At 40.0% G+C, this 25615-nt stretch overlaps 1 protein-coding gene across 1 annotated transcript in view; it reads right to left on the reverse strand.

Moving 5' to 3' along the window:
* Nucleotides 1–20691, reverse strand: part of BIVM (basic, immunoglobulin-like variable motif containing) — a 183578-nt gene extending 162887 nt beyond the window's left edge. The window contains exons 1-3 of the mRNA XM_069205052.1: nt 20561–20691; nt 12640–13210; nt 4918–5047 (exon numbers count right to left, since the gene is read on the reverse strand). Coding sequence (XP_069061153.1) covers nt 4918–5047; nt 12640–13111 — 602 coding nt within the window. The 5' untranslated portion in view covers nt 13112–13210; nt 20561–20691. The remainder of the gene's footprint in view (nt 1–4917; nt 5048–12639; nt 13211–20560) is intronic.
* Between the last annotated feature and the right edge of the window lie 4924 nt (nt 20692–25615).

The following is a 25615-nucleotide window of genomic DNA, read 5'->3' on the forward strand; positions in this document are numbered from 1 at the left end:
GCCAGGGCGAATGACCGCGGTAGCACCGCCAACAGGCTGGCGGTGCACCGCTGGGCATTCTGACCGCGGCGGTTCAGCCGCGGCCAGAAACGGAAAGTCGGCGGTGTACCGCCGACTTTCCGCTGCCCTTGAGAATCCTCCATGGCGGCGGAGCGCGCTCCGCCGCCATGGGGATTCTGACACCCCCTACCGCCATCCTGTTCCTGGCGGGTCTCCCGCCAGGAACAGGATGGCTGTAGGGGGTGCCGCGGGCCCCTGGGGGCCCCTGCAGTGCCCATGCCAATGGCATGGGCACTGCAGGGGCCCCCGTAAGAGGGCCCCAAAAAGAATTTCAGTGTCTGCCCAGCAGACACTGAAATTCGCGACGGGTGCTACTGCACCCGTCGCACTCCAGCAACTCCGCCGGCTCCATTCGGAGCCGGCTTCATCGTTGCTGGGTCTTTCCCGCTGTGCTGGCGGGCGGCCTTTTGGCGGTCGCCCGCCAGCACAGCGGGAAAGCCAGAATGGCCGCCGCGGTCTTGTGACCGCGGTGCGGTCATTTGGCGGTAACCGCATGGCGGGCGGCGACCGCCGCCCGCCGCGGTTAGAATCACCGACTGTGTTTTTCAAAATGCCCTTTATATAGTAATTGATTGACCAGTCAATCACATAGGGATTGCAACACTGGACAGTGTTTGTTTTACTGCTTGAACTAATGCACATAGTACTCCTTCAGTACCAAAAAGGCCAAATATATTTTACTTACCACAAAGTGAAAAATGAAAACGTACGTCTCATCCAGAACATTAATAACACCAAGATACAGAAGGTATGACTAAACACAAACACTGCCAATGACAACAAGCCTGGCTTATAAATAAAAGTGCCTTTTCAGTTACTGATGGATTTAGGCACTCAATAAGCCATAATGTGCACTCTGGTTTCATATTTGCAGATATGCATTGACTCATCTACCCTCTGACTTATTCTTGCATTCTCCCACTTACATATTTACAATGAACATACATGCAAGCTCAGCAACATCTGCAAGGTAAATTAAACGAATAAATGCAGAAAAAAAGAAAACATGCTGCTGCTTAAGCATGGCAGGCAGCACGCATATATTTGTAATAACAAATAAACCATAGCAGGGGGTGGCCACCTTGCAGTGCCAGTATATATAGCGTAGCACTGTTTAAAGATCCACATAGGTATAACCCTAGACCAGGGGTCTTCAAACTGGAGGGGTGGGTCCCCCGGAGGGGGGAGGTGGGGTGGGGGTTATTCCTCAAGTGATCCCAGGGGGGCACTAGGCTCTTGCCATAAAAAGTATTATGCTGATGACAGGCCTTTGTGTTAAGTGGGAACAAATAAGTGGCTGTAAACTGCTCTGTAGTGGGCTATTACTAACAACATTTGTCATTTATATCCTAGCAGGGAGTATGTGTCAAAAGGGGACGGACTTCAAGTACTCTTTAAAAAAAAACATCCCCCACTTAAAATAATCACACTGTGGATACCTTTACATGTTAGTAAGGCCTGCCTGACCAAAACAGTATGTTTGTCTAAAGTGTTTGATTGTGTTTTAAAAAAGATGACAGAACTTAAGTGCAATGTTTCAATGATTCTAGACATGTTTAAACATTGACAATGTAATAAAATGATTGTGAACAATTCGGAGGGGGGCCAGATGAATATTTGTTTTCCCCCTCTGGGGGGGCTCGGCATAAAAAAGTTTGAAGACCACTGTCCTAGATGAAGCCCAATGGGAAGAAATACTTCTTCACACCCACAGCGTTGCACATCAAACAAAACGCAAGGAAGGGCCAGCCAAGGTTTTGTACCAGTCGCACTACACTCCTGTTCGCTTAGCTAAAATGAACACAGGGGGAGACTCATGCTGTTGGTAGGAATGTGGAGAAGAGGGTACATTACTACACTTGACATGGTCCTGCCCAAACACAGGCCCATTTTGGGACTCAGTCCTCACTACTATTACACAGATCACAGGGTCAGACCTAGCTAGGTGCCCAGAGGTTACTATTTTGGGGCATCCTGCTTATAAGATGTATCCCTTTTGGGGGAGGAAAGGACCTTTGATCTCCCACTTACTTCTTGCGGCCAAGCAATCTATCCTCTCGCTTTGGGGTCAATCATTGCCCCCAACAGAACTCAATTGGTTTGAAAGACAGGGTGGGCTTGTTGTTTAGTTGTCTCATCCACTTATATGAAGGCCAATAAAAATTTATCTGACCTAAAGTTCCAGTATGGCCGCCATGTTTAGAACCAACATTTTGGCCATCTTGGAATGGTAAAACAATGATGCTCTATGGACCATACCATTTCATGATGGCTGCCTGGTTTAAAGGCAACGTCTGTACAGGATGTGGAGTATTGCACATAATATGAACTGCAAATAGGTGGCCTATCATCACCATCTAGGGCGTAATATTCTCTAACGAACTAAAAGAATATGTGGTATAGAAAAGAAAATGTATGAAAGGGGACCCGTATAGGGAGACAGTAGATAACTAAATACGAGAAAGTGCCCCTTTTATTGTGCCCCCCTATTTCTTTTGGATTGATGTGGAATGTTTCTGACACATTGGGATCCTGCTGTCCATACCCCAATTTATGCGCTCTGCTCCCTAAAACATGGTAAAATTAGATCATTCCCAAACAGCAGATTTACCTTACCAGTAAGGCTGTTGCACAAGGTGGAAGAAGTACACAAATGGCAGGGAAAGATAAATACCACTTATTAACTGCAGCACACAGTCTGCCATCTACTCAGCAGGTTTGCACAATGTGGATTAAGGTCTATATGTCACCTGCCTGCTGCAGTTTTAAACTTGCAGACGGGCCTGTCAGCCTGAATAACCTGGATAACCCCTCAATAGGCCTTGCAGCCCACAAGGTACAATTTTTCACATTTGAAAGTGTAACATGTAAACAGTTAGGGTTGAAGTATAGTTTAAATGCTGATTCTGTAACAGTGGTTTATAATAAGCAACAATTTTCATTCAATCAATGGTTTATAATAGGCAACAGTTTTCATTCAAACATTCTTTTTAATATTTGTGAAGCAATGATGCTGTTGGATTTATGACAAATAAACAGTAAATATGGCTTTCAGAAAAATCATATCTTCTTGCCTGAAGCTCCAGCAAGCCAATTAGCATTTGTCTTCTTCAACTTGCCTGCCAATGCTGCCTTTGATGGGGTTTGAAAATCTGCCCTCAGGCACCCGACCAGGGTTTGGGCCTCAATGAGGAATATGACCCAGATTAACAAAAGCTGGACTTTTGATGATGGCCTTGGAGCTTAATTCATTTGAAAGGTAGCAAGAGAAGTTCTGTTCTTTTTACAGTTTACTGATAAAGGATACTTGGGCAAGAGGGCTCTTTGATCCCAAGATACACTTTAGCTCTCCTGGTTTAATTCTCAAAGAGCTGGGAGCTTGCACCACAACCAGTTGTGAGGGGTTGAGAGTGAGGAGACTACCCATTATGCCAGACACACTCTAGGGGAGCCCTAAGCTTCCTCCAGGGATAGAGGAGTCCTGCCATTTTAGATTTGACTGACAATGGTGCAATGTGCATCACTTTGCAGTAAGGCTGATAGGATGTGCTGCAATAATGGGAATGTTTATGCTTTGGATTTTTTTTACACTTTGGGCAGTGTCCAAGCAGCAACCCAACCACTGGTTTGTGACTGTATCCATATTCTACTACAGAGCACTTATTCAACACAGATATTCCAGGCTCCAAGGCAAAATGCAGTTTATTCATCATAGGATAGTTTGTCTGCTGACCGGAGGTCAGGATAAGGCACCTTATACAGTTTTTAGGGTCGAGTGCGCAAGTGTGCTGGCCTGTTTTAATCTCTCTGTGGGCTTTTAACCACACCCACTCTTGCTATTCATTCTTTGTTGTGCTTGTCTTAAATGCTTCATTTTTATTGATGAAATTTGTGAAATATTCCTCCTTTGTGTGATGCGTTCCCTCCCAGGTGATTTCACTAAGTGAATAGTTTTGCTGGCCATCACACTAGGTCATCCTTCCTACTGTTACAGCGTGTGATGGCCCCTCCTCCGGTTTCGGTTTACCTTTCATCCCAGCCACAATCCTTTCAAGACGTTCACACAGGGAGTCAATAACTCTTGCAATCATTCTCATGGCCGCAGTGGCGCTTTGAAGCGGCTTGCTTCTGTCAACTGTTTTACTTTTCATTTTCAATTTATGTGGCAAGAAAAGTCCACTTAGAAATTTACAACGCTAATAGCTCTAACCTGAGCAAACGAGAGGCCCATTACATTGCAAATGCTTGTTGCATTTGCTGCCAGATCCACACTCAGGTTGTTTTTCAAGATGTATGGGCAATGATGTGATGTAGGAAAAAGATCCCTCACCTTTCCTACAGAAGCCACAGTAGGATCATTCTGATTACTCTGTTACAAATCTTACTACAAGTAAAACAACTGTAAAGAAGAAACATGTAGGATACCCCTGATGTGTTTCTGACTATTTGAAGTTGAGAAAGCAAATGCAAACTTGGTTGCTCTTGACTTCTCTTCCCACAGATATTTTAATATTAGTGTGTGATCAGTGTTTTTGCTATATGCAAGTCACCCTTTAGGGTAAACATGCACGCCATAAGAGATATAGAAAATAACTTTTCATGAATCACATTTTCCCAATACCATGCTCATTTAATGCCTTCCTTATTGGCAAATACCTATTTATGTCATCAACACCGCCATCATCATCTTTTAATTTGTATTCGATTTCAACCGTAACAAAACCATAAAAGACAACAAAAAAATAAAACATCAAACATGATCCAGATGCTTCCTTAACCTTACAGCTCATGATAAAAAAAAAAAAACTGTTTATGGCAAATAAATATATATAAACAAAACCAGTAAGTCTCCAGTACCATCGTCGGAGGTCCAAAACTTTCCTCTGAATAATCTCTTCCAGGACAGAATGCTGAGGACATTCTTTGTGTTGTTGCTTATCCTTCTTAGCTGCACTTTTCTTCTTTGATCCTTGTTTCTTTATATGGCCTGCAAAACATCAAAGATGCACAATGTAGAACACACACAAAAGATCCAAACACGTTGGTGCTTAAGGAGACAGCATACTATAATATCTACCTCAGGTTTTTTTTTTCTCAAATACTGAAGCAAAAAGTGGCCTTACCATACTACTGTGACAAGAGCTATAGGAGCACTGCCAAACTCACACCTATTGAACTTTACCACAAACTAGCCAAAATCAATCTTTAGCAATAATTTGTATATTTTTTCCACAAAGAGCCTGACGTCTTTTGCACATTTTCATGCAATACCCTTTTTTACAGGAAGATCTTTAAATAAAAAAAGTAACCCCTTTGAAAGATTAATCTAGAGACTAATGCTCGATATGTGAAAGTGCTAGTACACAAGGCTGCTCTGATCTTTTCCATTTTTCAAAGGTTAATGCCATCAATGCTGTCCTAAACCTGGGTGAATGAGAATGAAGTCTTTGAGGAATTGGGATTCTGTGAACCAGACAGATGCAAGAGGTGCAAGACAAATGTAACTGTAGTGATCTTTGCATGTTGTCTATAACCAAATAAACTTTCAAGTTGTAGCAGATTACAGAAATAAATGTAAACACGACGTAGCTCCACTTCAACTCCAATTTCCTCTTTAAAAACTTTGCCATCTCTGTCCTTGACCATAATTCTTGCTCACACCCCTATTTGAGTTCTGAAGACGTGAAGCCATACTGGCTGAACAACTGAAGAGGGCCTGCACCATAGAGATCCCTGACACCCATAAAGGGCCAATAAGCAGGCCCTCAGTGCAGTAACTACCAACCATATTCAGACTAAATCAACATACTACTTGACCTTTGATCTTGCCCTGTCAGAAACTACACCACTGAGTCAACTCTTGACTTTAACCCCCGCACACAATGAGGGGCTAGCAATTTCAGACATTTCTCATTTAAAATCTCATCCTGGCATTTGGCAATCTACTAGTTTCCCATCTAAATTCACACATGCTGCCTTCAGCCACCACTCACCTTAACCAATTAGGGTTTCTCACCTCAACCTTGCTGGTGTAAGTCAGCCCCATACTCCAATCAGGCATCCAATTGTTTGCTGCTTCTTAACGTTATTTAAACGATTTACCTTTGTGATTTTCATAGCCTTGCTAAAAAGAAAAGTAGACAGACACTTTTATTGTTTCAACTACTGTCCACTAACTTACCCTCCCTTTTTTTCCAAAACACTACATAGAATGGTCCTAAACTAGCTCACTTGCTACCTCTCCACCTTCAACTGCTTTGATCCATAGGAAATTTACTAATTCCATTCCACATACAATTATTAAGATCCTCTGCATGTTTCTCATCTCTGATCACCACAATTAACTATTCTGTGTCATCAGTCTCCTCTCCACAATGTTCCCCACTGTCATTCGATCTTGCCTTCAATCTTGGCCTCCGTTTGGAGAGCTCAACTTGGTAAAGCGTTAGAATGATTTTCTTGCTACCAATCTATCTGTTCCCTCTGGATCTTCTGATGCTCTTCACATTCATCACTGACATTCTCTGCCTTTCATTGTTGCCCCAAAGTTCAGCCCATGGGCAAACCCTAATTTTCCTATATGCCACCTACTTTTTTGACTTCTTCTCATTTTTTTTTATACCACTGATAACACAGAAATAATGCTTTTATCTTTTTATCCCTCCCTTGGATTGCCAATGCTTTTTGCCACAAACAAGTCAGACATGGGACAACAGTTTGCTCTCTTATGCTCATCTCATCAAAGACAGAATTGTAACAACTTATCTGACCATAGTTTGCTTATCAACTTCCACTGATATCGCCCTCAGTTGTCAGAACCAGATGGATACAATTTAAATAAGGTATGCCACCTACAGGTCTTCACAGCATCCATCTCCAAAGCCATCACCTGCACAAACTAAGAAAAGTATCAACAGCTTCCCTTCCAGGAAGCTATGTCCCTGATTAACATGAGCAACCAAAGCCATTTTAAAATGCTTAATGATTGGATCTACCCAATACACATTTACTCCCATTGACAGAGTAAGTAACCTTGCCTCGTGTATGCAATACGACCTGCCAAGGTGATCAAATGTCGCATTTTAGAAGTGCCAATAGTATAGTAAACAGTCAACATTGGCCTGGTACAAACCACTCACCCTAGTGTTAAAAGCAATCCATAGCTTGCCTCCCATTCGTCTTACCCACATGCTTCCCAATGAAAAATAATATAAGCCTCAGCTTATAATCCTGGTAGGCAAGAGGTTCCCTCCTTGAAGATGAAATATCAATGTGCATATCACATCAAGATGAAGGATTTGCACACAACAGACAGCAGATTACAAATATTCAGCATTTCCCAGTAAGGCAGGTGATCTTGCAGACATACTATTACTTTCTACACACTGAGTACGGTATACAAATGTGTCAGAATATGAGGCTGACGCCCCAGTGAGGAGCATTAACTTCTTTCGAGCAAAGAGAAAAGTTGACCAACATAATGATATGTCATAATGAGTCTTTTCTTTACAGCTAAAACATACTGGCCTGGAGTCTTGCCTGAATCAGCCTAAAAAAGATTGACTTGCCCAATGCAAACCGGATTTAGGGTTGCACAACCTTTCGCAAGATCACAATGTAGGCTGTGTTAGAAGAGGTATACATATCTAATCTGGGTTGCTTTCAAGGACCTGTATCTAAATGCGAACTACTAGCCAAAACAAAGAGATAGAAGAACATGAGAAAGAGGAACATTTTGATTTGCCCTTATTTCAAAAACATCTAGAAAAGAATGCCACATAAGTATGGTACATTAAAAGTGTGTGAGGTCTTCAAATAATGTGGACTCAACAGCAGAACGTGATGATGTATGTTGTTATGAGTCTATCTCTAAATAGGGGTATTTATTAGCCTTTAACCAACATCCCAAAGATTGACATAGAGGATCTAAATAATTTCTGGAAAATGAGGTGGAAAACATTATAATTGTTGGTCCCTCAATTGTATTTAGGAAAGTCAGTGCATGAAGCCTTGATTGAAAAGTCACTGAATTTGTGTTCAGTGAGGGCCTCGATCCGAAGGAGAAAATTATGGAGAAGTATCATTATCTTTCACAACTGACTAAGAACTCCTTGGTGGAGACATTTAAACATGAAAGGCTCAAAACCCTCTCAACTACCATGAGCCTCTTCCAAATCAGTGATGGTTACTGCCAGAGAAAGGCTCAGTATTGGAGGTTGCAGAATATCCTGTTGTGACCTTTTAATGGCCTCCCTACACCTTTATAAGGGAACAGGCACACAACAGCTGGTTTCTTAGTCCCAAAGAATAGTGATTGACACCTAACCCCCAAAAAGGAAAGTAAAACCTACTGGTGCATCTTGTGATACATTCATCTATTGTGCACATAGGTTACTAAGCGAATAGAAACCACAAATCTGGGCATAGGCACACACACAAAACATGGTTTAGAATGTCTGCATTACTATCCATGCCTCATAAAAATTCTGAGGAACATCTGTAACATTTTCATCTGTATCATAATCTGATGAAACATAATGACGAAAGGCAAAGAACTGATTGTAGCCATTAATAAACAGAATTAAACAAAGAATAAAAATGAGGACATTTTAGTTATCATTGGATTAAAATAACATGAAATGGTTGGTTTGATCACTAAAACCTTGAACCCTGTACAGGTCAGACATTAGTAATGTTGTTAACAAAAGATAGAAATAAGAGTATTAAGCAAGACATACACCCTTTTAAGCATACCTTGGAAATTGCCTGCATAAAGTTATGCACATCAGATGTGTCTCACTCCAGATCTTTCACCTCTCACAAGAAAGCCTAAAACGTTCTCCTGAGCCATCCTTCCAAGTTTCTAGCTCAGGGTATGACATTCAAGCAAGCTAAAAATTGCAACTACTATGGTTTCCAAAAAGTTTTAATTTATTTTTCTTCTCTTGTTGATCTTTTTATATTTACAAATTCTGTCTGAATGTGCCTAAGCCAAAAAAGACACATGTACCAAAGTCTGTATCAAACTCTCAAGAGACCTTATCTCCTTGAATACATATTTTTTCTACATGGGGAAATAGCTCTTTTACCTAATTTTGAGACAATTATTCCTGGATTTATCCACTTTAGGACTCAATGGTTCTCATTAAGTGAACAATGGACCCTCTAGATGAAGGATTTGGCCAGAGTCTCACCAACTACTTGATGCTCTGCCTGTGAACTAACTGGCGTGTGGGCTGTCACTCAGATTATCGGAGGGCAAATATGATGACAATACCACAAATGCCCCAGTTTTGAGAGAGGGTGCTTGCCTTCAAGGAAGTACTAACACATATTTACATTGTGGACAGGTGTTCTACACAAGCAATAAATGGACTTAGTATAGAGTTCTCAGATTCCATATTGGTACACAAAGAAAGCTCTGTCATTTATGCTCCAGTATCCAGTAATTAAAACTTCCTAGTAACTACAGTTTAAATGTAATGGCACCTTAATTAGAGTTTTTCAAAAGACAAAGGGCCTGATTTAGTTCTTGGCGGGTAGGTTACTCCATCACAATGGTGACGGATATCCATTCTGCTAAAATATAAATCTCATAGGAAATAATGGGATTTAGATTTCGGAGGACGGGATATCCGTCACCGTTGTGACAGAGTAACCTGTCTACCAATATCTAAATCAGGCCCAAGGTCTAATAAAAATAAATTACAGTTATACAATCAACTTTTTAAGAATGTGTCAATTACTTATTGCGTAGCAGTAAATTCACCCAGCACCTAATTGGCTAAACTATGGCAACCTAGAATTCTGCACATTTCGAAGAACTTTTTTTTTTTTAAGAAGGTGTCTGTTCTCCAAACATTCAAAAATATGATTACCAATTAGTCACATGAAATCAGAACACCACTGACAACACAATGATAATTAGATATAATTTAATGTGGCAGTAATAATCATGTTAATTTTCAATCTTCATCTGCAAGAAAAACACAGGTGTATTTTTCTAGGACATTGAATGCAAGAATATCTGGGGTGAGATACCTATATCAACTACAATTTGCCAAACTACTAATTTTGATTTATTTTTCACTAACTGTCATTTATCATTTTGCATGAGAAAAAGTTAAAGTGGTAGTGTACTAATTAATATATATATATATTTTAATTAGTACTGATATGTATTCCTCACTCCCTTTCCAATTTCAAACTTGGGCAGGAACAATAAACCAAATAATTTCCACACATGTACATATACCTCAAATACAGTAAGGAAAGTGGTGATAGGAAATGTTAAACCCTTCTGTCAGAATTTCAGACCTATGTGTTGATTTAAACATCTAGTAGGGCAGGAGGACAGACCTGCAACTATGTCCAGGGGTGTAAAATATATTTTACTGAAACTGAAGAAAGTAGTTGATTGCTCTTCCTTGCATGACAGAAGCACATACCCAGAGAAATTGACTACTTTTGCAGATCTAAGTCAAAGGACACCATCAGAAAGTCTTATGCTCCTGCATATCATCAGTCTACTTTTCAAATGTATCATAGACACAGAACTCTTTTCTCCTACAGCTACCATGTTGAAACAACTAATGGTAGTAGAGAGCAAATCATTGATAAGCATTAAATCTACAAATGTCTTAAAACTATGAAATCTTCAGTGGAGGGCCTACGTTGGCACCCTAATTATTTCCTTCTATAATCTCATAAAAGCTACGATATAACACTAAAAAATAATCTACTATTATCTTATATTCATAGCTAAGAGAAAACACCACACTAATATTTTTTGTTGTGAAATAGTACCCTCTATATTTGGGTTCACAAACGTCATATGAGTGGATAAGATGGGATTGCTATCCTCTCAGGATCACATTATTTTTATTATAATTCCAAATTTTAAGTGACTTGTTGGCAGATCATTGTCTGGGAAAGACCTAGGTGTCTTTCTAATGTTTTATGACTCCGTTTGTCTAGTTTTCATGGGGAACTGAGTCCATTGGGTCAGAAAAAGATATGTGAACTCAAAATCAATCATAATAAAACTACTGAAACTAAAAATGTAAATAAAAAAAAAAACATTTCTAAAAGCCCCCAATTTCATTCCCAATGAAAGAGGATGACAAGTAGAACAGGAACAAAGTTGCAATTTATTTCCATTTCTATTGGAGTTTGGTTTTTACTCGAAGTGTGGACAGCTACAGAAATGACAGCCCAAGGTGTGGAGTGTCTGGCAGGGAAAGTGTAAAGCATATCCCAAGCACATCTTTGTCTGGCACAGACGAAGACAGTGCCCTATAGACCGTGAGGGATTGTGCAGGAATTAGCTAGGGGAAGGAGGCATCTAAAGAGGAGTTATAAGGGGCCTAGAACAGGTGTTCTAGATGCATGACACTAGATGTAGGCTGAACTGAAAGTAGAAGAGTGATATGATGGTGACCAGCTCAAGTGAAAAGGAGGGACATTTGAGGGCAGGGGAAGTCTCACCCCCACAAAAAAACATGCACTTTAAGAAAGAAGACTTAATGACAATGATAAAATAACAAAGTGCTAAAGTCGAGTAGAAAGAGCTTACAAGACCTTTACATGATGGGAATGAAGCTCTACGTGTACAGACTTGTGTGCTACACATAACTAGCCAAGAAACAGTTCACATTTTTAAAAAGACTACATCCTGTAGGATGTGACCAGATACCTCCAACACAAGTAATGTCTTCTGCTTTTCGGCAGTCTGAAAAGCATCCATGATAGAATTGATGGATGGTGCTGTTACAATGCCACTCTGACGCTGGACTGAAAACCCCTTTTGTTCAGTTGTTGGAAGAAGGGAAAGTGAAACAGAAGCATGAGGGTGATGGCGTTTGATTTTTTCTATCCACATACCAACATCACTTATTGCCAAAAACCTACTACTAACAAGAGCAGCTCACCTTAACTCGAGTTAAAGATTTAATAAAACATACTGTAATTTATCCTCTCATCATAGGTATTCTAAACAAGAGAACTTAAAAGAGCAACTTGCTTAGGTAATCAACAACTTCCTTTTAGGACATATGAAGCAAAGGATGGAAATTTTATGAAAAGAGAAGAATTGTGCACTTCATTAACTAACACTGTTGTTTAAAGTTGAACACAATTAAAATAATGCCCTTACCTCGTAATAGAGTATTATCCTGAAAAAAAATAATGTCTGTCTTTCTAAACGTAAGTGCTATAAATATACTTACACATACAGAAATGAGCATTTAATACTTTCTGAAGGTGACTCAAAGGGGCAACTTGACTTACTGCTAAGTGTCAGGGAAGGTGATTCAAAGGGGCAATTGGACTCACTGCCAAGTGTCAGGGGAGGTACTTATTTACAGAAATAACCAACAAATATCTAACTAAAGCTAGAGGTATATAGTGTTGTAGCATGCAATACATGAGCAAGGTATCTGGATCTAGAGATACATTCTGCTGTCACTGTTCATATACCTTTTTGTATCAGTGAATAGTGTCTTGAAAAGTATGTTTGAAGCTCACAGTAACGTTCAACAAGACACTGAAAAAATGGGTTTCCCATTCAGTTTTCCTTACCTATTTTGCTTTTTGTATTTGGGCCCATGCTGTTAAACTCGGATGTATCAATATCCCAGGCAAGCGGAAGAGTTCCAAGACTACTAGACAAAGACTCCAAATTGCTGTCTTCATCATAAATGATTTCCGATGCACTAGTCTGAAGCTCTCTGTAAGTAGGTGTGTTGTTTAAGGCCACACTTTCTTGTAGAACAGGACAGATAGCAGCATTAGGAGGTTTGTAAATGGATGGTGCTTGATTGTGAAATGCATAGTCTGAACAAACAGTATAAAACTTTTCCCGGGTTTGAGTTACAGGACAGCCCCATGAAGAGTTCCCATTTCCACTAGAACTGACAGAGCCAGTGGAAGAACCAGCAGAGGAATAACCCCTTACAGATTCGGAGAGATTTTCTTTGGGAGGCTTCTTCTCAGACTTGTGCTCTCGATTTCCAGAACCATTTGTCCTTTTAGTATCTACAATGTTAGGCATTGAATAGAAGTAGAATTTACTGTAGCAATGAAAAAGTGTGAGTCAAATATTTTGACATTACTCCTGCTGTTATCCGTACATCTCCATGTTAAAAATGATCTGAAATGAAAAATGTGTATTTACAAATTAGTTATTGATACAGTATCATGAGTCAGCTCTTAGCTGGTCCCTACAAACCATAGAAATGACAGATTTTTATTAGACTCAAGTGAGAAAAAATAGCAAATTTTATATAGACAGTGGTTACACAAAAAGTCTGATATAACTGAGGTCCTCAATAACCAATGCTACACACCAAAGAGTTAAAGTTTCATATTTGATTGAAGATGCGCCCAAACTTGGTCGGATGGTGCATATATATATTTTTTTTAATGCAGCTGCAATGTCAAATGAGCAGCAAAATACAACATTTAAGTGTGATTATAAATTTATAGTCAAGGTTTACAATCCATGACTACATTCAGAAAGAAAAAGTGTAATTTAGTGAGGTTCAGAATACAAAAGAGTGAACAGATACCAATGTAATTACAAATCTCATTAATAGTTTCTGAAAAACATTTCAAGTAAACAAACTAGTTTGCACTACCCAAAAAACAACTCTATACAGAAACAACAGTCAGGGTTGACTCAACAAGACCGCTCACAGACTTACCTACTCTCCTTGACCACATTATGTAATTCTTGTGCGGGCAAATCACTTCCTACCAATGTGCTTCAGTTCCTGTGGTGCGATAATAGTGAGCATATACCTACTGCAATATCAAATACTTGTTATGCATTTTTTACACTTACATGAACTCTGACGTGCTGAGCAACATGTTTTAGGCCCAACTATCAAGACTATTTAGGTGTTTATTTTAGGCATACATGTGCAAGACTTGGCTTTGCAGTCATGAAGATTATTTACAAAGCATGAAGATGTCCGCGTGAGCATATCTACTCACAGGGGCAAAAAGAAGGTTGGATGTATAGTTTTAGGATTGGAACGGCATGTGAACTTGGGAAACTCTCTCAAACTTACATGTTAAAAAGTAGACATCAACTCCTCCACAACCCCTTCCCACCCTAGAAAAGGACAGCAATTTACTCCTGACAAGAGCAGAAGTAAAACTTTTTCCAGGGTCGGAAAGGACTACAGCCCTTCATAAAGAAGGTGGGATGTAGGGAAAGGTGTTTCTCCAGGGGGATATATATTTTCCATTTGACAAAAAAAGAAAAAAAGTTAACAAGTGAATTGGAACATATTTGGCAGATTTCTGTTTGTATATTTTATCAAGCAGAAATTAAATTCACAAATGCTTGTTAGGAGTATGCCTGAAAACCTGCAACTGCTGTAGGTTTCCGGACCCATCACTGAAACTTTTGGGAATCTCTGACACTCATAAATCTGCACCACTGGAAGATCACTGAACATCAGTTATAATTTTGTGACAGGGCCCCCAATTTATTTTTGCCCATACTGGTCTTATTTTGCTTCTCTGTTACTATTATTATTTTTTATTTTTTTATTACAGGCATGCATCAAAGATGGTTTATTCAAATGATGTCTTAAAGAAATTTCATATAATGTTGCCTGTAAAAATAGCACCATAGTTTAGCAAAACTGGCTGTAAGCTTCATCTGTGTTTTTTGAAGTTCAAATGCTTTGGGAAAGTGTGGTTTTGAAGGCAAACACATGCTTAGCAAAACTGTTTGCAACAATTACCATTTTTTTAACTGCAGATATTTTTGGGGTACTTTTTTATGTTATCATATATTTTGCTTCTGGTTTTCTGCATGTATCTGTACACTATCAGTGAGCATTTTGGAAGCAGTTATATTTTGCAAAATGGAGTGTGAGAAAGTCGGTGAATAACTGGGGGGAGATAGTGGTTCACCACAAGTATTAATGTCTCTACTTGTGTTAGGACCAGTAAAGTTTTCTGGAATTTAAACCTGAGCTCAACTCCTAATAGCTTTAGCACAAAGCAGATAGGCTTCACTTAAGAAAATATGTAATGTGTTTAGAAGTGCCAGAACAGTTAAAAAGTAGAAAAACACAACACAATCCAAACCACACTCCAATGTAGGAAAATAGACAACATTGTAATTTACTAAATGGCAGCAAAACGACAAGGATCTAATGAGAGAAACCAAAAATATGAACTTTTAGTATTTTAAATAAAAATAGCACCAAAAAGGTCAAAGCATCAACAATGGGCAACTGATCGCACTAGACCAGCTTAAAGTCAAAAGTTAAGGCTAACTGCAGTGAATTGCGTGTCAGATACAGAGACCAGGTTCATCCCAGTGGAAAGTTCACCTTTTGACTTTGAAATTTTTATGGAGAAAAAGTGTTTGACAAGTCATCAGTAGAGCCAGCAGTTGAGGTTCGATGTCAGCAGGTTGCTGAAGAGCTGGGTCCGGTACGGTCATTGATGAGGAGTATGATTTCCAGGCCTACATCTGTAAGTTCTTGTGAGTTCATGAAAGCCACTGATTTAAAGACATATATCATGGATGCATTTTTGTGACTTTCTTTAAGAACTGGGTCCCTAATTAGGTCTGTCGTTAACAAAGACATTTTGTTTTTATTAAACCTCTATGTCGCTCTTTATCTATCGACTGGCTTTAATGTGAGTGATCACATTCTGTCTTCCACAAAGAGCATATTGGCACACAAAGTAGTTTTGTTCAGTGCCAGGAACTACTGTTGCAATCAGTGGCGTAATGAAACCGGAGGGGGCCACCTGCAAAGAACAGGACTCTCACAGGGAAGGTGCTGTACTGAGGTGGCCTCCTGGAGGGGGGCTGTAGTGCCTTTGTTATGCCACTGGTGGCAATGTATGCTTTTTGAGACCAAAAACATTTTTTTTCTTTTTGCAAGTGTTTGTTACAATGGAGAGGGCCTAGCAGCTCCCACAACAATAAAGTGTTACAAAAGCCATGTCAAAACAAGACACGCATTGACGAAACCAAAAGACTTACAAAATATTTGTTGGCTTGGTTGGCTTTGCCAGTGCTTGTTTGTTTTCATGCTTCCCATAATCTTGTTCAAAATGGTTACACTGATTTTCCATTAGGAATATTTTTGGAAATACTAGCATGCATCAACACATTTTACTAAATGAAACTTCAAAGAAATATAACCTAAAATCTTAGTAGTTTTTCCTACTTGCACTTTTTTCTGAACATTTTATTTTGAAAGCAAAGAATCATCACTCTTGCTTACAAGCTTCTGCAAACATTTGCATCTAATCAGAGAGCATTTTGGGATCATTATACGTAGCCTCATATTGTTAAACTTTTCAAACGTGGGTACAGCTTTTTATTTTTTTATTGGAACCACTGTCAGTAGTGCAGTGTGACCCTAAAACGTCAATTTACAGCGCTCGCCCTAATAATGAAGGTTTTTCATTATTAAACCAAAAATACAAGTTTGAACAACATTAACATAGGGACACACATATTACCTCAACTGCAGAAAGTTCCCTTCTCTATCAACTGGCAGCCAAAGGGTTTCTGGTGCAGGTGGTTGGGCCTACTTGTCCCAAGGACAAAATATACATGAAAACGTGTTGCTCTTGACCCCAAACAATATGTCCCAGGCCTCGGGCGATAGGAATTGCACATGCCTGTGAGCTCTTTCTAGAAAGCATTTTTCGTGCACCTTTTGTGGTCGTGAAGCTCAAGAGGATGTCAGACAAATTGACCTTGGAATCATATATTTTGGCCTGGGTACAAGTGGGAGCAGGTCTAGCCTCTCTCAGGTCTCCTCACAGGTCACAACAGAGATGCAACCCTTCTTCTGTCTTCAGCGTGTCAAGCAGTGTTCTGAAGAAGGTACCCAGGGAGGCAACATTTATGCCTAGCACTAGCCTGTGCTGGGGGTGGCTCCTGGTCCCTACCTGACCAATAGGGAAAATGTTCCCAGGGGTAGTCTAACCTGCTTTTGCAGCAGCTCCTGTGTGGCCTACTTCAAACAATCCTTCAGTGCCCCTCTCTACATAAAACCAAGATGGCAGAGAATTTCCTTCCCTGTACACACCTCCTGTGCCCACTCTAGTGATGTGGCCAGGAAAATGAGCAAAGCTTCCCTTGTGGTCATCCAAAACTGGTTCTGGTGACAGCTCCTCTCCATTGGTGCCTGGCTGGCTGAAGGGACAATAATGGGAGCAAGCCCAGGTATGCCCTATATCTGACTGACATAGGGCAGGTCCATTTGAAGATATTTAGGTTCCTGAGCACTGCCTAGAAGGTCATCCTGTAAGAGCAACGGGACACTTGCCCACACCCAAGCCCATTGTCTTAGCTCTGTGAGTCAATGCACACATAATCAACATGCTATTCAGCTCCTGGGTGCCTGCTGGAAGTTCAGGTAAATGCGCTTCTAGAAGCTCTAGGTAGGTTAAAGTAACTTTTTTAAAGTAACTTTTGTGAAATATTTTTTACACATCCAATTTTCCAATGAATAGGATCTGTAACAAATATTTTACAACGTCTAAGAATTAACTTTTTATCTGGCTTCTGGACAGACATAACTTTATTAACTTTAATAAAGTTCGTACTCTGCTTTCCTATTGAACAGCAAACCCTGCTACAGTGAAAAACGGTTTTAAGGCATTGTCACTGTAAGGGCATGTTACCTACTTGGGGTGACTTATTCATACTTAAAAGGAGGATTAGGACTGTCTAAAGGGGTTTTTGACAGGATGAAATTGCAGTTTGAACCTGCTCCGTCAAGTTACTGATGGCAGACCTCCAGTCATGTTTTTCTCTGTCACTTTAATGGTGGCATTTATGTAACAAGCCCTAGGTTCACTTTGTAGCATATACTAGGGCCTTTGTAGCACAGTCCCTGCGCAAAAATTAAAAAACGAAAAAGTAACATAAGTCCAAAATAATGAGGGTGATTGTCATGACACGCTCCTGTGCCTTCTTCTGTAGGTTTTACGCACGGAGCTCATGTTGTTTTCCCCTGTGGCACCTTACAGCCTCCTGCAAATCAATGTATCCCTCCCACAGCTCTTTACCCCCTTGGACTTCCTGTACCATTGCTTTCCCCTAGCTGTATCTTTGTAAGAGCATCATGTGTGTCCTACTTAATTAGCTCCATACACCATTATCTACTGTATGTAACCCTTTAGCCATATTTTTCCACCTTTGTTGGTTATTGGTGTAATTGGTATGACCTATTGACTCTAACAACTAATGCTTTTTGGTTAATGGATTCCAACTGTTACTTGAGCCCGTCCTCAGCAAAGGTCAAATCCGTTAGGTTAACATGCGCATTCTCCTAGGTTTCCTTTGGAATTTTCCGGCCTTCTATGTGAGCTACATGTCCTTTGGGCACAGTCCTCCCATCAGGTATATAAAACCAGTCTAAAACTGAGTCGGCGCTTGGCCTCATTTCAGTCCTGCGCTAGCATCTTCCCTGCACTCCCCTGCTGAGTCGCCCTGAACCTCCAGCACTCTAGTCTTCCAAGCCTTTTTTATTGATCCCATGTCTGTTTCTTGTTTGAGCCCAACCACACTTCACCTAGGAGGCAGTGAGTGAAATAAGGTTATGGTTACTTGTTTGATTTGCTGCCCCAGGTCGGATTAGAGGTCCAGAATCATCTCTGCAGTCGGAACCAGCCAAGTGTGTGACAGTGATCATGCAAAAAGAGGCATCTTCCTACACAAGTACACATTTTTCTAAAGGAACCACTAAAGGTAAAGCAAGCTCCGCTCAGCATTTCTAAGAACGCTTACCCTAATCATAAAGGTTCTGCATTAATGAATCATACATACATGTGTCACAGGCATACATACACTTAGTATATGAACTAACCACACATATACTGTGCAGTACTGCTCTAACCCTGCATTGTACCCTTCCCATATGCATATACATCCAATGCCGTCACCACTCCTGCGATGCGCCGAACTCTACTGGATCTACGCCAAGGACAAGTTAAGTGTACAGAAGTAGAACTTTTAAAAAGATAAGTGAGCCTGTAGGCCTCATTCGGTTGACACAGGGTAAAAAGGCCCTGTTCAATACTAGTGATTACTACGCTGTATGCTGCTGTCACCACTGTGTTTGTTGTGCTTAGCTCCTGGTGAATGTGGTAGCCTTCCACCACTAGGAGGGTAGCACTTTGGGTGACCTCCCTGGTCCATGGCACACATGCATGATGTGTGTTTGCCGATGACAAAAAAAAAATCATGGATTAGGGATCCAGACAACAGTACAGTTGGGCGCTAAAGGCATAAGGTATACATCTCTTACCATGCAAATCTTTTCCATCTCAAAAAAGAAAATGCTGCGCTGGCAGATGAGGTGAAAGTGTGTGTATATGAAATACATTGGTAAATGGGAGGTGACCGAACAAAGTATGTGTGGAAGGACAGGATAAAAAAACTGTGAGAAAAAGCAATGAGATGTATGAGTTAGGCAGCTGGAAGATTTCAAAAAAATGTTGGAGAAAAAGGATTCGACGAACAGAGCAACAAACTGCAGAAGACAGTGATATGAAGGAGCAAACAAGTGTGATTGGGCCTCTCTGGAAACAACTACCTGTTTTGCAGACATTAGTGATGCACAATACAGTCTCATAATTACAGATTTCAAATTCTTTCACAGTTCTATTTATTGGCAACATTATAATTCTTGTTACTCGTTTATTTGACACTGCTAACAATCACTGGCAAAGCCAATAGGCCTGGGTTGTTTCAGGTATGTTTGTTGTTGTGTAATACAGCCAAGACCAGAATGGGAACCAAAAGCAGCCCTGACAAAAAAATCTAAATCCAGAGCCGCTCCCTTTGTCTCATTGTGCCCTTTCTTTCAAAACATCCTCTCTCTCCTTCCCTCCTCTTACTCTTCTTCCTCTCGCTTTCTTTCCACCTTCCCCTTCTCTTTCTTGAGGCCTCCCCGTGCCTGCTGCAATACTCTCGGAAAGCTGAGGGAGGCTCTGGGCTTGCAAAACCAGCCTCCAGGTGCTCGAGCTCACAGGAGCAATGCCCTGTGGAATAAAATGCCTGTCAGGCCTTTTGTAATGTCTGGATGCAATAACAGAAAACACACATGGGTACACTATTACTGGTCAGGTGTCATACTGTGTGAAGCACAGAATTCAATGTCACATATATAAAGATGCCCCGTTGGTTTTATAGGGCACAGCTCTAAGACACACTAATTTAGCTATTCTCCTCTTAGAGACACCCATCAACCTTTCTCATCCAACCTAAAGGACTGACACCACACAATGCAAAAAAAGAAAAACAAACAATCATCGTACACATAACTGCTGTTTCTACGGCAACAATATCGCTAAGGCATTCCAAATTGATTACACATGGATCGAAGTTATAAAAAAAAAAAACTCTCGTACATTGGGGTAATTTAGGGCGACTGCATTTTGACTAAAGGTACTACTAACACAAGCAAACCCCCAACAGGAGATTCCGAGAAATCGAACTCACCTCCTGTCTCACGATGGAGGACCTTACAAATCAAAATAAATAGCTTCTATCATACGTTATACTCGAAATAGCATCAGCACGAACACTCAAAGCAGGAGCAATTGAGAGGAGCGAGATATATTACGCTGACTGACAGAGGAGAGGGCGTACTAACTAAGTGACTGTCCCGCCCTATGAATCCTGCAATTGGTTAAGAAAAAGAATAATCTTCATGAGGAAATGCAGAATGGCTACACGGATGTGAGACCGCCCATCACCCCGGAAAACACCGCCTCAGCCGCCGGAAGTGATTCCTGCTCCAAGCCGAGGGCTGCAAGTTGGCACAGAAAGCTCATAATCAAGACGGTTAACGCTGTACTTAATATAATGTTTCTAAACATCGTCCAAGTTTGGTTGTTTATCAGTATATGACGATAGATTAAAGAGGCGGAAGGTTGGTGTTTTTTGCATCTTCGAAAGGTGAATTAACATCATGTTTTTATTTTCTAGGAAGTAGAAAATAACAGCTTGGAATGATGAACTGACAGTGAATAGGATTGGAGCCGTGCTGGTTTAGCGAGCTCTTCTCCTCTTCTCCGCGACGGGCTCCTGACCATTGGCCTTGCGTCCGATTTTATGTTCGTGGTACGTGCGCACCGCAAAAGACCTTTATGGGAGGTGTGCGAGCAAACATTTAAAGAGAAAGCCGAGCCACTCTGGGCTTGCTGAACCCTGGAACTATTTGCCACGTAAAACATACAGCAACTCCTTTAAAATAATATTTCAAAGTTTCTGCTGCATTTAGAGGCGTTTATTAAAAGTGATAGTTTTTAACCATTCTTGCGTTTACACCCCCCCCCCCCCCCCATCCCTAACAACAACGGCATTGGTGACCAAGCGGCAAGTCACTTGTAATTTATAGGCTATAATAATATGTGGCCCCCTTTTATAGGCAGAGCAACGTTCTCTAATAAATCAAACACACGGTTTCGCACATCCTAAACTTAAATATTTGAAATTGTTCTCATCTGTGAAAATTAAAAAGAAGGATCTGTAAAATAAAATGTGTCAAGGATCGGACAATTTTGGAAAGCAGAGAAGCTCGGAATGATCTCGGGCTTTATAGTTTCACATTCTACAGCCCAGACCCTTATTGAGTGTCTTTGCCCTTTTTCCACAAAAGGTTACTGTTTACCTATAATTTTTGGTACATGAGCATAGGCGGCAGACAGAAGCCATTTAAAAGCTCAGCTGTCTTTAGGCTTCAGGGTCCAAGCGGACCTCGAGCTGAGTCAGAGCCTGATTCGAGTTTTCAGTTTCTTGTCCACCTCTACCTTTGTGTATGTGTTGGGATGAAAGCACGTTAAATTACATATGCTTTCCGAAGTCAAAGATCAAACAAAAGACCTGGAAATAGCAGACATATTTAAACAAGCAGTGGCAAAGCCAATAGGTCTGTGGCATCGTCTGCCAACGCAGTTTCAACCTGGTCGATTAACTGCCAGACTTTTTCCTATATCAATACACTTTTTTGTCATTTTTTTGGCAAAACTTTATTATTGAGGAAGTTGGGCGCACATCAATCTAAAAAAAACATTGTATTTGTCTCAAAACGCACACTTTACAAAACACATGCTTTGGTCTCAAAAAGCACACATTGCCATAGTAGTCCTGGCACTTTAGGAACTACTTTGTGTGTCAAAGTTTACTTCTGAAAAGGATGAATATAACGCCTCACCAAAGTTAACCAGTGGCTGATGTGGGTGAACCACTCTCCCATTCAGTGTTCTTTAATGGGTGAACTAAAATTGTGAATGGCACAATAACAGACCAATGGATGAGTGAAAGTAAGTAGAATATAAATGTAATTTTAGTAAAATCGAAAGGTCTTGGCTAACACCTGACCTAAAAATGATAAGTATTGAACAAGCCAATAGGTCTCAGCTGTAAAAGAAGGACGAGTGACTGGCTTTGCAAATGTTTTTTTTGGTCAAGTGCTAACCCCCTCTAGCTGTGTATTTTACTAAAATAATGATCTAACCTGATTGGGTAGTTGAATGTTGACTTTGACTATTCGCAGCTTCATAATGTTACAAAACCAAAATAAATATGGGCTTGTACTAATGAGATGCACAAGAAAATATGAGTATAAATGGGCAGAAATTGACACACCACAAAATTGGAATACTCATCTGTAAGACATGAACCATTCTGAATATCAACAAGGTAACATGAAAAATGAGTGTTGAGATGCACGTAAGGAGCAAGCTATAGAAACGGTATAGTGTGCTCGAAGTAATGACAGCTGACATATCAAGCTGATTAGACTTGGCAGAGTAGCAAGAAACACACTTTCCCACTTGTGAGTTTGAATGGGTGCCCTGCTGAAAGCAGCTGTGTAAGTAAAATATTGTATTAGAAAAGAGTTCTTAATATGGGTTTAGTTTAGTTAGCTTAAATAGGCAACATTAAGGAGAGTACTTGTCGCATTGTAGAAAAGTGTATGTTTAATTGTTTTGCACGAGCTGTACGTGTTAATGTGTTTTATTTGTTTTAAGAAAATTATTGCAATTTAGCTTTAAACCACAGCTATGTCATTCCGTGTAAATGTAACTGATGTCTACCTTTTTCGGGAGGAGCGGTACTTCTGTTGTAAAATTGCAGCGCTGTGAGCTAAACCTCAATTGTTATGAATGTGGAGAAACCGTTCTTTGTTTTCTTAAGTTTTTCCATCAATGTATAATTTCTTCTGTACAACAAATAATATAATTTAGGGAAATAATGTGCAAGTATGTTGTTTTGAATTCCACAGATTTTTGTTTTGCTGCGCATTTATGTTAAATCATGCTATTCATTTTTATGTTTTCTTTGTCTAGAACAATGTTAAGACTTGCTTTGTTTGTGGAAGAGTCAATATTCTTAAGCTTTCAGACTGCTTATATATTTCTTAGAGAGAGTTTCGTGCTCATGGTCCTTTCTTTATCTAATTCTATTTACTATTAAATTAATTATTTGCCAACTGTGCCTATTTAATTTTATAAAGGCACATTACATGGTTTTATGCCAATTCCTTCAACTATAATGACCTTTGCTTTCTGTGATATCTATTTTTAATAGTTCTACAAATACTGAGAACTCGAAGTTCCTTGTGCAGGTTTTCGTAATGCTCTTGACTGAGCAATAAAGTTCAAGATTCTTCCTTTTCTGCAGTTCGACCCTCCTCAACTATTTACTGGTGGAGCAACAACAGTTTTTGGTGAAAGAACGCAGGCAATGGCTAATGTATTTTAATTAGTGCTAATTAGAGGGATAATTAGTGGATAATTGGACCCTCAAGTTGGAGAATTCTGGAGTGCTGGTTTGTGGACAGTTCATACTGTTGTGCGGTGAAGTGGTGGTTCAAACATTGCAGGTCTGAAGGTGATCTGGTGGTACATTTTAAAGGACTGGATTGGTGAGTATTAATATGTCTTGCATGGTGTGATTTGTGTGTACTTTGGTGATTGCATCTGTATTCTGTTTGCGTTTTGTGTCATGCGCTTTAAATGGCACATTATGGTCTGTTTATTATGGTCTATTAACTGAAGGTGCGTTCATAAATATTGTTGATGATTTATTTGTCTTGTCGTGTATTTTATGTGAAGATATTGGATTCTTTGGAGAATCCAAGTTAAATAAAGGTAAATGTGGAAATTAAAAGGTGTTAGGCCATTGTTAAATACAAGTGGAAGTTTATGAATTCCTTAATAATCTAGTGAGAGTGACACTAATTAAGAGTGGTGGATTATTCTGTTCATTAGGGTCAACTATACTGATTCCAGCTTAGGTCATCGTAGGCGAAAGCCACCTCAAAATGTATGCAGTGAGTTAGATTTCCACCCCATTTCCTAGTACACAGACACTGCGTTTAATGCTTATTATATTAGGTTTATGGATATTTGTGTTTGAAGACATTGTTTACTGATAACGTTGATATCTAAACACTTGGTGTAGTGTGAAGTTTGTTTGAAATTTATAATGGGTGCAAAAATTAGTAGATCTAAAAAGAAGTCACTGACACAAGTTCAAGCCCCCCCCCCCCACCACCACTTGGAAGTGCTGCTTACGATTGCTTGTGTATTCTAGCATACTTGCTTATAGCTTAAGGAGTGCAAAAGGCTACTGAATATGAAAAAAATATATAATTTCTTGGGAATGGTAATTTGAAGTGAGGAAACGTGATTAATTGAGATGTAGATTGTTTGACGCAAAGCCACAATAAAGAACTGCTCATTTTGAAGCATTCAGTAAATGGGATTTGGTTGCGAGTAAAAAAATGAGGTAGAAAATGTTTTAGAGGGCAGATTGGTAAGACTTGTTATCATTATATGGATGCTAGGTTATGTTGGTGGAAAAAGGCATGGGGTACTGAAGTGTTAAAAACAGTATAAGCGTTTCCTGTGATAGAAAATTATCCGGTGAATGACAAATCAAGAGAAATGAAAAATAAAAAAATATAATAAGGGTGATTTGGATGAAGAGAATCAATTGATAGATAGATTGTTGATAGTGACTAACTACCCTGCCACTTCATAATGACATTGATGAATTGAAGTTGAGTCCGGAGATTAGAATTTCAGCATTAGAATTTTCACCGAAGAATGGGACAGCAGTTTCTTAGGATGGTGCTTCAACAAGTAACTTGAATTTGCAACAGAATATTTATTCTAAAGTTTATCATACTAGTCTTCTGAAGTTTACATATGATAAATTTGTGCGTTTAAATTTTGAAGCAGGAAAGTGTGCTTGTTATGCACATGGGAAACTTGAAAGGGTGGGGTTTGAGATGAGTGTTGATTTGAACAAAAGAAGAAAGCTTGAATGTATATAGTTGCTGTCAGAACCCCATTCAGAGGGCCATGGGGCAAGCAGGAGCTACCAGGCCTAACCAGGTGGTTGAAATCTTTTACTCCTGATGTCCCCAGGCCCGTCCTACCATGGATCCTGAGCAGGTGGGCAAAGTACCACTTTAGCACAAGACTCTAGGTGGTATCGTGGGTCGAACAGTCCAAGGCTTCTTCAGGAGGGGGTGATGCA

The sequence above is a fragment of the Pleurodeles waltl genome, chromosome 8 (assembly GCF_031143425.1).
Source record: "Pleurodeles waltl isolate 20211129_DDA chromosome 8, aPleWal1.hap1.20221129, whole genome shotgun sequence".
Classification (NCBI taxonomy): domain Eukaryota; kingdom Metazoa; phylum Chordata; class Amphibia; order Caudata; family Salamandridae; genus Pleurodeles; species Pleurodeles waltl.